Source organism: Rhincodon typus, chromosome 39 (assembly GCF_021869965.1).
Source record: "Rhincodon typus isolate 14 chromosome 39, sRhiTyp1.1, whole genome shotgun sequence".
Lineage (NCBI taxonomy): Eukaryota > Metazoa > Chordata > Chondrichthyes > Orectolobiformes > Rhincodontidae > Rhincodon > Rhincodon typus.
This window is the reverse complement of record NC_063370.1, coordinates 14,357,486-14,373,125: the sequence shown is the minus strand read 5'-3', so window position 1 is coordinate 14,373,125 and position 15,640 is coordinate 14,357,486. Positions and strand designations below refer to the sequence as shown.

Genomic DNA, 15,640 nt, shown 5'->3' with positions numbered 1-15,640 from the left:
GATGCATTGACTTGTGGAACCTGGACCTTGGAGGTCAGTGTGGTGACAAGAAAAGTTGGAGGAAGCATGGCTCATGGCAGCCAAAACTGGCGAAGGTGCCAACTGTTCCATACATCTTTGACGGGCCTGGGGGTAGGCCAAGTACCGCCAGTACAGGGAACGTGTGAAAACCTGATTATATCATTGAGTCATACAGTATGGAAACCGACCCTTCGGTCCAACCAGTCCACACTGATCATGTTACCAAACTAAACTGATCCCACCTGCATGCATTTGGCCCATAATCTCTCCAAACCTTTCTTCTTCATGAACTTATCCAAATGTCTTTTAAATGTTGTAACTGTACCTGCATCCACCACTTTGTCTGGCAGTTCACTCCACACACAAACTTTGTTTTTTTAAAAAAAAGTTGTTCCACTACCCACTTCAGGAAATGCCAAATGCCCCACTGTGGCAGGCTGTGCTGATCCAGCGTTGGTTGGTTTAGACGTCTCAGGACCCACAACTCCAAAATGGAAGGAAGATTACCTCCTCCCTGAGGGACATAAGAAAAAGATTTTCTTCCTTTATGGTACAACCATCTGAATTGCCTAACCTCTGCTGCTTTACCAAAATAGCTGCTCATCATGTGAACTAAGGCAGGAAGTTTGACTGATATTACAGCTCAGTCCACTCTTGCCCCTGTTCTCTTGCATGAATTGTCCAGCAGCAGCAACAGCAGCTGACATTGGTTTATTTTCTTCCCTACCTGTGAACTAAAATATTGAACCTTCCTCCCAAGACTAGTTTTGCTCTCTATAAAAGCCAGTATTTTTTTAATGCACTAATGGCAGTTCCTGACTGCACTTCTCCATTATAAACATCTGAATTTGCAGCAGTAGTAGGCTGCTTGACTTCTCAAACTTGCTATGTCATTCAGTAAATTAATGGCTGAGCTGATAACTCCATATTCCCACCAATTACACTGTAACCTTTCACCCCCTTCCTCATCAAGAGTTAATTTACCTTTACCTTAAAAATGTTCAAGTACGCTGCTTCTGCCTTTTGATGAAAAATTCCAAATGATTACGACCCTCAGAAGATTTTGTTTGGTTCCCCTCACAATAAGCAATAATAATCTTTTATATTTTAAGATGCTGTTGTACTCCACTGAACATTTTTCGCCCAATACCAAATCATTTGTGTTACTTTCATCCTCTACCACTAAATCATCAGTGCTTCTGAGCCAATATTCAATTTAAGCAATAATATATTTTCTTTTGTAATTACTCATGGCCACCCAGATCCCTCTGCATCTCCTCCAAGCTCTCTCGTCTCATGCCATACTGCTTTGCTATAATGGATTTTTTACATTTTCCCAGATTGTACACATTTTGCCAAATTTTTACTCCTATTCTTAACCTAAATATATGCCTTTAAAGCCACCTTATGTCCTCTTCATAGCTTACTTTCCTGCCCATCTTTGTGATTTCTGCCAACTTAGCAACCGTACCTCACTCCCTTCATGCATGTCATTTTATATACATTGTAAAATGTTGAGGACCTAGTACTTAGCAGCGGAACACCATTCGTTACATCTTGCTAATAGAAAATGACCACGTTATGCTTTCTGTTTCCTGTTAGCTAGCCAATATTATACACATGTCACTATATTCCTTCCTCCACCATAATTTTCTGCAGACCTTGGACGTGGCACCTAATCAAATGTCTTCTGGAAATCTGAGTACAGTACAGCCACCAGTTCCTCTTTATCCACAGCAAGTGTTACCTCGTCAAAGGACTCCAATAAACTAGTGAGGCATAAATTTCCCTTTAACAAAACCACGTTGTCACTGCCTAATCAACTTGAACTTTTCTAAGCTCTGTGTCATTATATCTTTAATAATAGCTTCAAATTCTACATCTTCACTATGACAGATGTTGGGCCTGTAGTTTCTTGTTTTCAGTCTCCATTTTTGAAAAGTAGATTCATTAATTTCCAATCTAAAAGGACTTTCCCCAAACCTGGGAAGTTCTAGAAGACTAAAGCCACCATATAAATTATCTTGATAGGCACTTTTTAAAAATTCGAGGATGAAGTCCATCGGGACCTAGGACTCGTCAGCCCACAGCTCAGTAATGATTTATTCAGTACCGTTTACCTTTATGGTCGTAATTTTCTTGAATTCCCCTCTTCCTTCTATTTCTGACCTTTTTTCTGAAACTTGTGTCCTGTATTGAGAAAGCCAGTGTAAAATATTTGATCAATTCATCTGCCATCCAGCTATTCTCTCTTGATTCCACAGATTCACTTTCAGTAGGATCAACGTTCACTTTAACTTTTTTGAGAATCTATAGAAACTCTTAGTATCTGTTTTAGATTTCTAACTAGCTCTCTTGGATAATCGGCTTTTCCCTGCTCAGTCTTTGTCTTTCTTCACCTAATTTTAGTCTTTGCATTTCAAGTTTCTGATGCCTTTAAGAGACCACAACCCAGTTGTTTAGTACTTAAATCTGTTTGTGTGTGTTTCTTTATGTTAATGGCATGATTAAAACATTACGTTTTTTTCACAGCAGAACTCTCATTGTCTGCCAGAATGTTAACAGCCTTTGCCTTGTGCAAGATCATCTTATTGCACTTCTTTTTGTATCAAGTCTCTGTTTCTTTGTAAATGAAAATACAGTTGTTTCTGATGATTGTACCTATTGGTCCTCATTTTTGCCCAGGCAGTGTAGATGCACTGAGCTTTGGAACCTGTCTGTCTGGTATTGGAGGTCCGATTACATCTTTTTGGGGACCTCTGCTCATACAGAATCCTCCTATATTTAAGTAATTCCCCCAATTTTATATACTTAAGATGAGAAATGGGCCTCATAGTAAAGAGCCAGGTTTGACTTTGAAAAGATATATGCAGCTGCAAATCCGGAACAGGTTGTGCATAGGATTTCTGGAGAAAAGGTAACTTTCCAGACCTAATTCTTTATTTGATCAGCAAGATATTGCAGGCAGGAGGAATGGATGGTGGTGGGGGAGAAATGTGGGGTAGACATACGCAAGGCAAATGGGGAAAGAATGGGTAATGGGCAGTGATCTGATTTGGGGAGAACGTGAGATTGTCTCATTCAACTATTGCATCAGTTAATAAAGAAACCATGAACAAGACAAGTGAATAGTAGAAGCAGTTTCATTGACTTTGAGATAGGAAGCAAAAAGGCCTGACAAAATGAAAAAGGGTCCAGGAGACTGGTGGAAGTCTCCTATGTCATCACCAGAATTTAGGCCACTTAACAAATAGTGCACCAACAGTACTGCCCATCATATGTTCTCAACTGCTCCCTTCCTGTTGCTGTGTTTCTCTCTGTTATTCTGTAATCTGTAATACTTTGCACTTCTGTCTGTACCATGAACTTGTCTCTTCACTTGTGCTGTGCCTGATTTGTTGCCTTTTGTTTTAAGCCCCACTGGTCTTGGGATTGATCTCGCCTTCAATTGACTTAGCTAATCTTCAAGTTGCTGAGGTATTGGAGTTGTACTGTGGAACCATTTGGTACAAAGGTAGGGCATTTGGCTCATCGTACTGAAGGGCAATACAAGACCAATCCTCATGGCCCATATTGTCTGCGTGCCTACACGCACAAAATACTCTCCCTCATATATGTTCCACTGCACTTGATGTTGCCTTAACACCACTATATACAATCCTTGTAAGCAATGACTTTTGCTAGGGTACAGCCCCTTGGATATAAGCAGCTCCCTAGGTATCTTGCCCTTCTGTGCAATGACTTAAAAATGGCTTATTCAGCAGTAACAGCTGAGAGTCATGCTAGGGCCACAGACATACATATTGCTGTTAGAATTACTGGCCTTTCTCATGCAGTGCCAGTTAAGGCCAATTTACAGCGGTCTTATTTATCTCAATTGAGAGCTGTGTTGCCACAGACACTTGGGAACCTGCCTTTCTGACTTTGATTTTTTTTAAAAACTTGTTTTCAAAAGCAAAAAATTCAGTTCATCTCAGTGCTGGGGAGGGGAAGGTGGCTGAAACATTGTCCTTTGCCTAGTTTTTAAAGCCAAGTTGGGGAATGTTGAAAAGAGATTGTTTGTGCAGCGGTTTCACAATGACAGGCCTTGGAAGAGAGGTGAAGAGGGAGCAGGCTGTAATCAGCTGAGATTTAAGATGGTTTTGTGTAATAGAACTGTTGATAATTCTTTGCTCTCACTTTAGCTGGGTTTTCTGAACAGGGTGGATTCTCCCTTTGTTATTATTACTAGTTGTCAGCCTTGAGCCCCACTGCAAAGAATGAACACAAAAACAAGAATCAATTTCAGAACTGAGGTGTGCTGTCCTTCAGATGAGACGTTATGTCAACGCCTTGGCTGTTACATTTGGTAAACGTAAAAGAGCCCGTGGCACTGTAAAGAAGAACAGGGTAGTTCTACTAGTCTCCTGGCCATTATCTGTTCCTCACCCCTTCCGATAGGTTACCTGTGCATTATTGTTGTTTGGTCTTGTTGCTGTGTCTAAACTTTAATGCATTTGCTACATTACAAAAGTCAAAGCTCTTCAAATGTACTTAATGTACTTAATGCACTATGGGATATCCTTCAGTTGTTTGTTGTTTATTTTGTTACTACCTTTGTCAGATGGTAATTGTGGTTGAACTGTTGGCCAGAGGTTAGGGGGAGATGATGTCCTCGTGATAATGTTATCAATAGCGGCTCAGTGGTTGGCACTGACACCAAGGAGAAAGGTGATGCAAAACATCTTTGCTCAGAGATAAAGTGCAGACTACTTCTCTGGACAATTGGTGAGGTAGTGACCATTGCATCTTATGCCAGAAATTGGAATCAGCACATGGAACAGTAGGTAATACAGGGCTAAAAACAGAAGGTACCACAGTACCATAGCACCAGGAACCGGGTTCAATTCCACCCTTGGGTGACTGTCTTTGGAGTTTGCACGTTTCCCTGTGTCTGCATGTTTCCATACAGTGCAGAGCTGAGGAACACAGCGGGTCAGGCAGCATCTGAGGAGCAGGAAAGTCGACCTTTTGGGTTTACATCCTTCATCGGATCGACTTTCCTGCTCCTCTGCTGCCTGACTGCTGCGTTCCTCCAGCTCCACACAGTATTGACGCTGATTCCAGCATCTGCAGTTCTTGCTGTCTCTGCATGGGTTTCCTCCTGGTGGACTCGTTCCTAGGACAAAAGGCTTATTTCATGAAGGAACGTCCTATTTCTTTACCAGTGGTCCCATCCATCTGAGGGAGCAGAAGAGGTGGCCTTGCTCAAATGGCCAAAGGAAAGCACCTCTGACAGGGGTAATTAATCTTGTCACTCCTAGGTTTGGACTTGGGTTCTAGGTTGAAAGGTTTCTGCCTCATTCGCTGTACCATGCTGTTTTCCATGGGAATGTTGCTGTTTCTGAACTGACATTAATTTGCATTCTCTCTCCTTATTGTTGTATATTTATTACAAAATCTGGCAAACGGAAATGCTACATGCAGTTTGTAGCAGAAAGATTTATCAGTGGCCTTGCCGTAAGGGCAAAGCGACATCAAAATTTTGAAAAGTGAGACATACTGGGAACATCTAGTTGACCATCAAACATCACCATTTCTAGTTAATATGGAACTGGAATTCACAAATTGGCACTATGTTGAACAGGGCTAAAATCTTCTGTGTCAATGCACCTCTTGTCAGTGCACATGCAACTTGGCAGCCTTTGAACTCGACAAATTTCCCTTATTGGAGATTCTCAAGAAGCCAGAATTTTAATTATACCACCATTGGCATGTATGTCTTGTGCTGCCTGTGCCCTCATTTCTAGAATTTCTCGTCTGAACCTCTCCAAACCCCAGTCATGCTTAAAACCTACTACCTGTTAAAATGGGCTGATGAAGTATTATCTTGGTGGCATAAGTTGTTGTGAGGCACTAGACGTGCAGTGCCCTTGACAATAAAGGGAAACGCACTCCATCAAGGCACCTGCCTCGATAGTCCTTGGGATCACTGTGCAACCCTTCACAGAATAAGCATTAAGAGTATTCTGTGACTTGGTTTGCATCAATATTGAACAATGTATTTGACATTGTGACTTGTTCATGAACTATTTTTAGTGGAAGTAGAACTACCTTGGCAGGGTAGGATCTCTTCTTCCACCCCCTTACTTCACCCCGCGTGCACCCACACCCCCAATTCGCCCTGGTGCTGTGAAGCCACTAGTTTGGTATGTGTAACCTATCCCTAACCATCTGACCGGTTCATAAGGCCACTGGACAAGACATTTAGAAATCAATTGTTAATGTGGGACTGAAGTTGCATACAAGGTAAGGAACGCAAGTTTTCTTCGCTAATTTGGTTTTGATGAGAGTCTAACAGCTTTATAGTCACTTTAGCTGACAATGAACTTTTTGGATTTTCAACTAAAACTTAATTTCAAATTTGCAAGCTACCTTGGAATGGGTGTTGGAAGGGAGCGTAGGGAACTGAGTTATGAATTCATGGTTTCCAGGCTTGTTGAATAATGTAACCACTGCATTACAAAATTGGAAATGATGCAAGTTTGGAAGTTTTGAGACTGATGAATGGCATCCAGAACGGAATTGATACGTAATGATGCGCATTGCAAATTTCTGCACCATCCCTCCTTTAACACCACCACCTCCCACACTGCTAAAGTGTTTAGTCTGAGCATATGTAATGGTTAAAATGATCAGTTCTAAGTCCTCTCTTTTTTTTTCTGGCCTTGGATATACCAGCCATGCATCTACGAATTCACAAGGCTGGCTCCAGACCCCATTCTTTTTTATTTTCTACTCGACTCGTCTGGTCTGATCACGTGGTCTGTTGCGGCACATAAAAGAGTAGTATCTGCGGGACGTCTGTTTCCCCCATCCCGCATGCATAATGAAGATTTGCTGTATTCCATTTTCTTTTAGTTGTTGTTACAGAGGTCAGCACTTATTGTCCATCCTGAATTGCCCTGGAGAAAGTAGTGGTGAGCTGCTGTCTTTAACAGCTGCAATCCACACGGTGTCTGAATGCCGACAGTGTTGTTAGGAAGAGAATTCCAGGCTTTTGACCCTGTAACAATGTAAGAATGATGATATGTTCAGGATGGTGTGTGGCTCTGGGGGGGGGGTCTTTAGATGGTTATGTCTCCACATATCTGCTGGCTTTGTTCTTCTAGATGATAGAAGGTGCTGTCATCTCACTTGAAACAACTGCAATATGAATACAACCAACGTATGGTGCTGGGTTGTGTCCACAGCAGTGGAGTCAGTGCGTAGGGCCAAATGCTTCTTGGTTTGCTCGTGGCGTTAACTTTTTAGCGTGTGATTAAGTTCAGAAAAGCCAAGTATTCACCAAGAAATCAAAATGGAGGAAAAGAGTCAGTCTGTCCTCTGTCGTCCGTCTTGGGCACATTCCACATGTATCATTAAGTTGATTTTGAATTTTATACCTTTGCATCTCTACTTGCTCACGCTATGAAGGACATTTTCCTGATCTCAGTCCTGGCAGATAATGCCTTTTTGCTCCATATATCTACTAAATTCCATCTTGTATTCTGTCACTACTCTTCAATAATTGTCCCAAATAGTTCAGTCCCTGGTGCATGAAAGCATCAGCAGCTCAGAACCATCATATAAAGGGCAGCTAGGGATGGGCAATAAATGCTGGCCCAGCCAGTTGCATCCACCTCCCATGATTGAATACAAAAGATTTCTGTGTATTCAGCTGGTCATGCTTTGAATGAAATAATTGTGGGCTGAGTGATATAATCATGGCTGTGTAATATCTGTATCCACATGAGCTGCAAAAATCACTTGCTATATTTATAGATTTTATCCTTATTGGATGATCAATCTGAAAAGAGTATTTTGAGGTCTCTCATATTAGGATAAAATACTTCTGGCTACCAGCCTGGTGGTGATGGTGAGAGCAGTCTGCAACAATGATCTTCTCAGCCCACTCTACAATATGTGTAACTGTCACACTTTGGTTTAATTGCTGTCCTTCCTAAAGCATCTTGCAATCTGATGCAAGTAATAGTATTTGTTCGGAGTTGTGATGAGCTCATCACAAATTGAGTGATGACACTAGCTCACTTTTGGGTGATTCTTGTAACAGTCCATTAAGAGGAGATATGAGTTTGTGCACTGTTGGTAATAAAATTTTATTGTTTTGATTCCAGATTATGTCTACTTTGAGAATTCATCAAGCAACCCTTTCCTAATTCGAAGAATTGAGGAACTAAATAAGGTATGCAAATATACAAATCCAACATTTAAATGGAATGGACACTTCACCCGGCGAAGGAGCAGCGCTTTGATTGCTTGTGATTTCAAATAAATCTGTTGGACTATAATCTGGTGTCATGTGACTTCTGACTAAACGGAAGGGTACCTAATACTTGAGCAACCAATGATTGTGCTTGCGGTGAGTCATTCAGGAAGTGGGGAGCACTTCACGCTTCTACCCTGCTGAACTGGTTTCAGTTGCTCTTCTTAAACTTTGCTTTTCCAATCGCCAATCCATTGTCTTTTCCCAGATAGAACCTTCTATTAGCCTGAGAAAGTATGATGAACATTTCAGTGCAGTTATGATAACTCTTAAACTACTGTGTGGAGTGAGCGTAGTGTTTCAGCAGGTGCTGTGGTGGTGGAATGTATATTACTTGGATGTTGACGAGAACTGATTGTGTGACTTTTGCTGCTTCGAGAGTGCCTTCACCATTGGGTGACCTTAACACTGAGTCACAAACTGTCAGCAGAATGTGATGGGTTTTGATTCCCAGTTAACTGAACTGTGTACAGGCAATGGTTGGGTATTTGTCTCCTGCCGGGCCTCCTGTACTTGTTCCTGATTGGTACCTGGTGGTTCCTACCTAGCTTGCATGTGCATGAACTAGTAGAGTTTCAGTTTGTCTTTCGTGTCCTGTCCTGTGTGTTCTGACTATGCAGAGTCATTTGTCAAGCATGACTGTTTGGATGAGGTATCACAGTGTCCATGGCCAGAATCCTAGCAGGAGTTGGCATCCTCAGGAGGCAGCTGATGAGATTCTAACTCCAAACCAATTGCTAGGGCTATCAACATTTTAAGTTAGATTTAGTCTGACTTTCATATATAGGATTCAGGACTTTGAATTCTTTTAGAATTTTTCTGTGGAAATGGCACCCCTTGTACTATATCCCTGTTTATTATTGTTTCTATTTCTTGGTCACTTATGGTGAGCCTGACTGGTGCCTGTAGCAATTCTACAGCTGTGCAGTATTTTAGGGAGACCAGATACTAAATTAACTTATGCAGGTTTTGCATTCTTATTTTAAAAAAAAAAACAATTACTGTGTTAGAAGTAGTTCAGAGAAATTTCTTGCAATTCGCCCAGTACAAAGATCTGGTCTTATGAAAAGAGGGTAGATAGTTTGGGCCTATACCCATTGGAGTTTAGAAGACTGAGAGGTAATCTTATTAAAATGTGAAATCCTGCAGGGTCTTAATACAGTGCACACCAGGGAATGTGGAGGAGACTTAAACATAGTTTAAGAATAAGAGGTATTTATTATCAGATGGATATGAGAATTTTTTTCATCTTTGAGGGTCATAAGGCTGTGGAATTTTCTCCACCAGCAGAATTGGAGGCTGGTCATTGAATTTATTCAAGGCTGATGGATTTTTGTTAGACAAGGGAATCGACCGTTGTGGGGAGCGGGGGTGTGGGAGCATAGTGCTGCAGCAAAACAGTTGTAACCACAATCAGATCAACCTGATCTTATTAAACAGTGCAAGAAACTCAAAGGTCTGAATAGCCTACTGCTGCTCCTATGCCCTGTCTTCACATTGCAATTGGGACCCCACAACAGCCTTTATTGGTTATACCATTTTGCTTTTGCTTTTGGGATTTTCCCTCCTGTGTTAAAATACTCTAAATTTTCATGGTAGATTTTCAGAGCTGTTTGAAGTGCATTGTAATCCCCTGGTTAATGGCTGCAGCAGATGGAATTCTCTGCTGCTGGCTAAGGAACTGTGTGTCTCTACCACACATGGCACATTGTTGAGCAACAACCTGCGTTGTCACCGAATGACCCCTTTGTCTTTCAAAGGTGTTGTTGCTGCTTCAGAAAGATGGATTGCATGGATTGTTTAGAAGGATGTTGAAAGAGTATACATTATTCACCCTACCACCCCCACCACCACCACCACAGCCACCACAGCCACCAAAAAAGACATCCTGTTCTTGGAAGGATTGTTTTTCGCGGGGGAAGTAAGTTCAAATAGCTGCTTCTATAAGGCTCATTCTGTGTAATACATAATTCACCCTTTGGTGTTTGTGCTTCATTTGCATTTATAGCTGTTTCATTGTTTGGATACATCAGTTGCTGTATAAATGGGCTTGTTATACTGGCTGCATTGCCAATTATTTATAATGTCTGTATGAAGGAGCTGAACTGGGTTGCAGTGGCATCCGGGATATGACTTTGTGGGTCTTACGCAGAAGGCAGTGCATAATGTGGCCTTTTCTGTGGCTGGTGTTTATGTAGATTTGGATGAAAAGCTGTTTTCTTGAGTTACACCTCTGCCTCAATGCTACTGTCTGTATCAAACCTTCTTTTAGGGTTCCTTGCAGTATTTGCATGTGTATTCAGTTAAAATGCTAAAAACGAGTTAGCCTGAAAATTGAAGGAAGTGCCTGGCCTCCAGTTGGCAACTATCCATAGTGGCAAGATTGAAATCAGGAGTTCGTTGTGGAGAATTGCAGACCCAGACCCCAGCAGTGTGTTGCAGCATTCCCTTGAGTAACTGTTGAATTTGACATTAATCGTGATGGTGGCCGCCAGTTTTTTTCAAAGTTGGGAACATTTCCATTATTCTTATGTAACTAGTCATTGTTCTGACAGCGATCTCTGGTTAATGTCTGATTTAGCAACAGGCCCATCTCAAAAATCACTGTCAGGGAGCTGGCATTGTACCTTTACATCAAACAATTAAATGAATGGGCCTTGCATATTATTGGCTCTCTGTGGCTTTTGTATAACGGTCGATTCTTCCTAGTTAATATGACATCCTGTAGACAGACATCTTACCCTCTGGTTTGGAAGATGTACTTTTGATATTACATCTTCAAAGGTAGCCATCTCTGAGAGCTTGACTACTAAGTCACTCAGTAATCTTGTCAGAGCCATTGCAACTTGCGGCACTGAAAGAATCCGTTTGACCTGTGCAGTGTGGGTTAACTGAACATCCTCTCCCCAAAAGGGAGAAGGTTGACAGCTGATGCAGTTTGTTTTTAGAATTCTAAAGGGGCTGGAAAATGTGGACTATGACAAGCTGATTTGCCTTGTCCAGGATAGTGGTCCCTGAGTACCCGACCTTCACTTGGTGGGAAAATGCTCTACCAGTGTGCAGAAACAGTAGTTTGGTGGACCAGTACTGGTTAACTAATACTGAGACTGGTCAATCCATGGAACCAGCTTCTTTGAGAGGGTGGTGAAAAAGGTTAATGTTTGTTTATTCAGCTGCAATCAATTACTTTCAGAAAGTAACCTTTTGGGGTGTATTTGGGGGAAAAAGATGGCTTTGCATTTATAGTTCCCAGAGCACACTACCACCCTGGCTCTCCTTGTGGCATATCTCAATTTGTTGTCGATTTTAATTGCTGGAGTTGATTACCGTGATAACAACATCATTATCTTTGTAACGTGACTACCAGGATACTGGAAGGTAGACAAGAATGAATTTAGTCTTTATTCATTTCAATAGAAATTTTCACCTTCCTATGTTGTAAAAAGTACTCATCGCATAAGAGAGGAAGTACGGTGGTATGAAACCATAACAGGACATGGTTAGTAGTTATTTAATGAGACACTAGAATGGGGTATGATTGAAGAAATTAACAGAATCAGGCCTTTGAAAGAAGAAAAGATGTCAGCATCAGCTGTTGTTGGCTTAAGTGGTGAGATGAGGATGAGACACCTTAGCAAGGCTATCAGTTGAGGGATGGTGGGGTTGGTGGTGCAATGAGAGCAGAGAAGTGATACAGTCAGCTAAACCAGCAAGAGAACTGGTTTTAGACTAGTGGCTCGCCAAGTTCGAGAACCATCTGTTCCTTTTTCCTTCATATTCTTGCCTAGCATCTCTGAATTGCATTCAGTGCTATTCATTTCAGTCATTCCTATATTTTGGTAAGTTTGACGTTCTCGCCACTGTTTGGATGAAAAGGTTCTTTCTGAACTTCTCATTGGATCTCATGCTTGTTGTCTTATATTGACAGCCTCAAGTTAACCTCTACTGCTCAAAGTGGAAACGTTGTCTCTATTCACTCTAAGAAAATCTTTCACTTTTGAAGACATCTATGAGGTGACTCCTTGGCCACCTTTTTTTTTTCCCCACCAAAAAGAAAAACATAAGCCCTGTCAATTCTTTCCAGCTACATATTCTCACATCTTTGAAATCTTGTAAATCTTCTTTGCACCTTCTCCAGTTTCTCATCATGTTATGGTGACAAGAACGGCACACAGCAGGGATAAAGAGGTGGGGTAGTGATAATGTCAATGGACTAGCAATCCAGAAACCTAGATTGATGGAATTCCATCATGGCAGATAGTGAAATTTGAATTCAGTCAAGGTCTAGAATAAAAGGCTAGCCTTATGCTGACCACGAAGCCACTGGTTCACTGTCCTTTAGGGAAGGACATTGCTTGCCTTTTCTTCGTCTGACCTACATATCGCCCCTGACCCACAGCAGTGTGATTGACTCCTATTGTCCTCTGGTGAATTAGGGATGAGTAAATTCTGGCCTGGCCAGGGACATCCATGTCCCTTGAACGAATAAAACAAAAAATGTGATCTAAAGAAGGCTCCAGAGATAGTAGGAACTGCAGATGCTGGAGAATCTGAAATAACAAGGTGTAGAGCTGGATGAACACATTAGGCCAAGCAGCATCAGAGGAGCAGGAAGGCTGACATTTCGGGCCTAGACCCTTCTTCAGAAAGGCTCCATACAGGTTTAGCCACTGTTTACCCACTGTTCAATTCTGTCTCAATAAATAAAGCTTAATGGTTGGTTTGTGTTCTTTATGGCTTTGATGTCCTGTGATAGAACTTTGACTGATAAATTTATACTTTAAGATCTGTTTTGTTCCTTTACCTCCCCCTAAACCTGCACATTCCAAGTCATGAGTAACCTCCTTATTCTTGCTAAAGGATACTTCCTCACAATTATCTGTGCTGAAATTGTATTTGCCAATTATTTACCTATTCTGCAAGTTTTCTCCTTCTGTAATTTGTTGCAGTTTTCCTGAGTATTCTCGAATCATCCCACCCCTAATTTGGTGGTATCTACAAATGTAGTTGTTCTTTTTGACTCGAGTCTAAATCATCAGTGTAAGTTATGAACAGCAGAGGTGCCAACAATGATCCTTGTGGAACACCACTTTCCACCTTTTTGCCTCTCTTAATAACTGGCCTTTATGCCCACTTTCTGCTTTCTGTCTTGAAGCAAACCGTTCTGCCACTAGTCACCTGACTTCACAATCCCTGACCTTGTTCATTTGTCTGCTGTGGGTCATCTTATCAAAGTCCTTTAGAAAACGCTGATAAATTCCAACTGCAGCATTACCATTAGCTAATGGTTCTTTCCTTTCCTGCTCCTATGATGCTGCTTGGCCTGCTGTGTTCATCCAGCTCTGCACCTTGTTGTCTCGGATTCTCCAGCATCTGCAATTCCTACTATCTCTGATTCAATTTTAACCCCACTGCGAAGCCTCTTCTAAGGATGCCCTTTTCTGATGAAGGGTCTAGGCCTGAAACGTCAGCTTTCCTGCTCCTATGATGCTGCTTGGCCTGCTGTGTTCATCCAGCTCTGCACCTTGTTGTCTCAGATTCTCCAGCATCTGCAGTTCCTACTATCTCTGATAGCCAAACCAGATCTTATTTTTTGAATTTCATGCTTACTAATTGTAATTGTTTTTCATTTTTTGAATGTTCTGTCCTTTTTTTAGAAAGGATTCCATTATCTTCCTACCACTGTTAAGCTGACTGCAATTTCCTGGGCATGTTCTGTCTCCCTCCTTTAAGCATAGGAGTTGCATTAGCTAACCACCAGTCCTCTGGCATTACATTTTTCTGTTGGATCGTAAATAAGTTGTAATGCCACTGTTTTCTATTAGTTAAAATACGTGGATGCAATTCTTCTGGATCAGGGCCTTTATCCTTTTAGTTTATTCATTACATCCCTCTCATTTAATACTAAAATCACACTCATCTCATCATTTCATATCATGTCTGTCTCCCTGGTAAATACTGAAGTCAAATAATTAATATATCAGCTATCTGTGTAATGTTACTTGTGAACTTGTCTTTCTATTTCTTAATGGTCTTACTCCCACCACTGGCTACCTTATTCCTATTAATGGTACCTCGAAGATACTCTGCCATTTTTTTTTCTGCTCCTTGTTGGTTCAATTTCGTAGTTTCTCTCTGCCTTCCTAACTTAACTAAAAATACTGCTCTCTTGCTTTCTCCATATTCCCTTTCAATGTGTGGTCCTCTGCTGTTGCTGTTTTAATTTCATGTTTGACTCTTTCCTAACCCTCAGTTGCTTCCTTGTGTCTTTATTCATCCATGAAGTCTCCCTCACGTTTAGTTGTCCTTTCCATTTCATGGAATATGTTTTTCCTGCACTCTGTTAAACACTGTTTTAAGTGTTTGTATTACTGTTCTACATCACTGTTTGCCAATCACCTATTGTATTTTCCCAAATTCTAATTTCACCTCATCAAAATCTGCTGTTCCCCAGTCTATTAATCTTGTTTTATCATACTTGTGTAGTTGCAATTTCCCGCAATGTTTTATACCTGCATTTTTCAACTTCTATACTCTTCCATACTCTTCCACTGTTAGGTGTTCTTTGTATCACACGTATTCGAATGATTGATCTTTCAACTCTATTCAGATTTCTTCACTGTCATGGAGTTATCCTGAATTACTTGACCTCCCCGTTCTTTTTTTTCCCTGTATTGTTTAAATATTGCAGGGCATAACACATTTAATTCCCAAGCTCTGATTTTGTTTTTGGTTTGGCCATGCCCTAATATTCCCAATGTATAATCCCTTCCTCCATACTTATTCTATTGTGGGCACTGTGTGCAGACATTTCAATTAATTTTTAGTGGGATTTTCCCCTCACTTAATATTTAACCATTCTTTGAGACTCCTGTTCCATATTATTTATTCTCATTGTCTTTCTTTTATTCACTTTTGGTCTGGGCAGTTTTAATTTAATGCCCACCCCTAGTTGCCCTTGAAAAGGTGTTGGTAAGCTGCCTTCTTGAACTGCTGCAGTCCATTTATGAATGGACCCATAAGGCCATTATGGGAGGGAGTTCTGGGCTTTTGACCAGTGACGCTGAAGGAACAGTGATACATTTGCGAGTCAGAATGGTGAGTGGTTGACAAACAGGAGGCTCTTTTCCTCCAGATGCTGCCTGGCTTGCTGTGTTCTTCCAGCCTCCTGTTTGTCTACCTTAGATTCCAGCATCTGTGGTTTTTTTTGTCTCAAAGAATGATGAGTGGCTTGGGGATCTTGCAATCCACTCAAGAACCTTAGTGGTGGTGTTCCTATATCTCTGCTACACTTGACCTTGTAGATTATAGAGG

The 15,640-nt window shown here is 41.2% G+C and overlaps 1 protein-coding gene across 2 annotated transcripts in view; it reads left to right on the top strand.

The window, feature by feature from the left end:
- LOC109933334 (metastasis-associated protein MTA1-like) overlaps positions 1-15,640 on the top strand; it is a 98,301-nt gene that overhangs the window by 14,983 nt on the left and 67,678 nt on the right. For both annotated transcript variants that reach the window (XM_020532315.2, XM_048618287.1), the window contains exon 2: positions 8,178-8,245. In XM_020532315.2, coding sequence (XP_020387904.1) covers positions 8,178-8,245 — 68 coding nt within the window. The remainder of the gene's footprint in view (positions 1-8,177; positions 8,246-15,640) is intronic.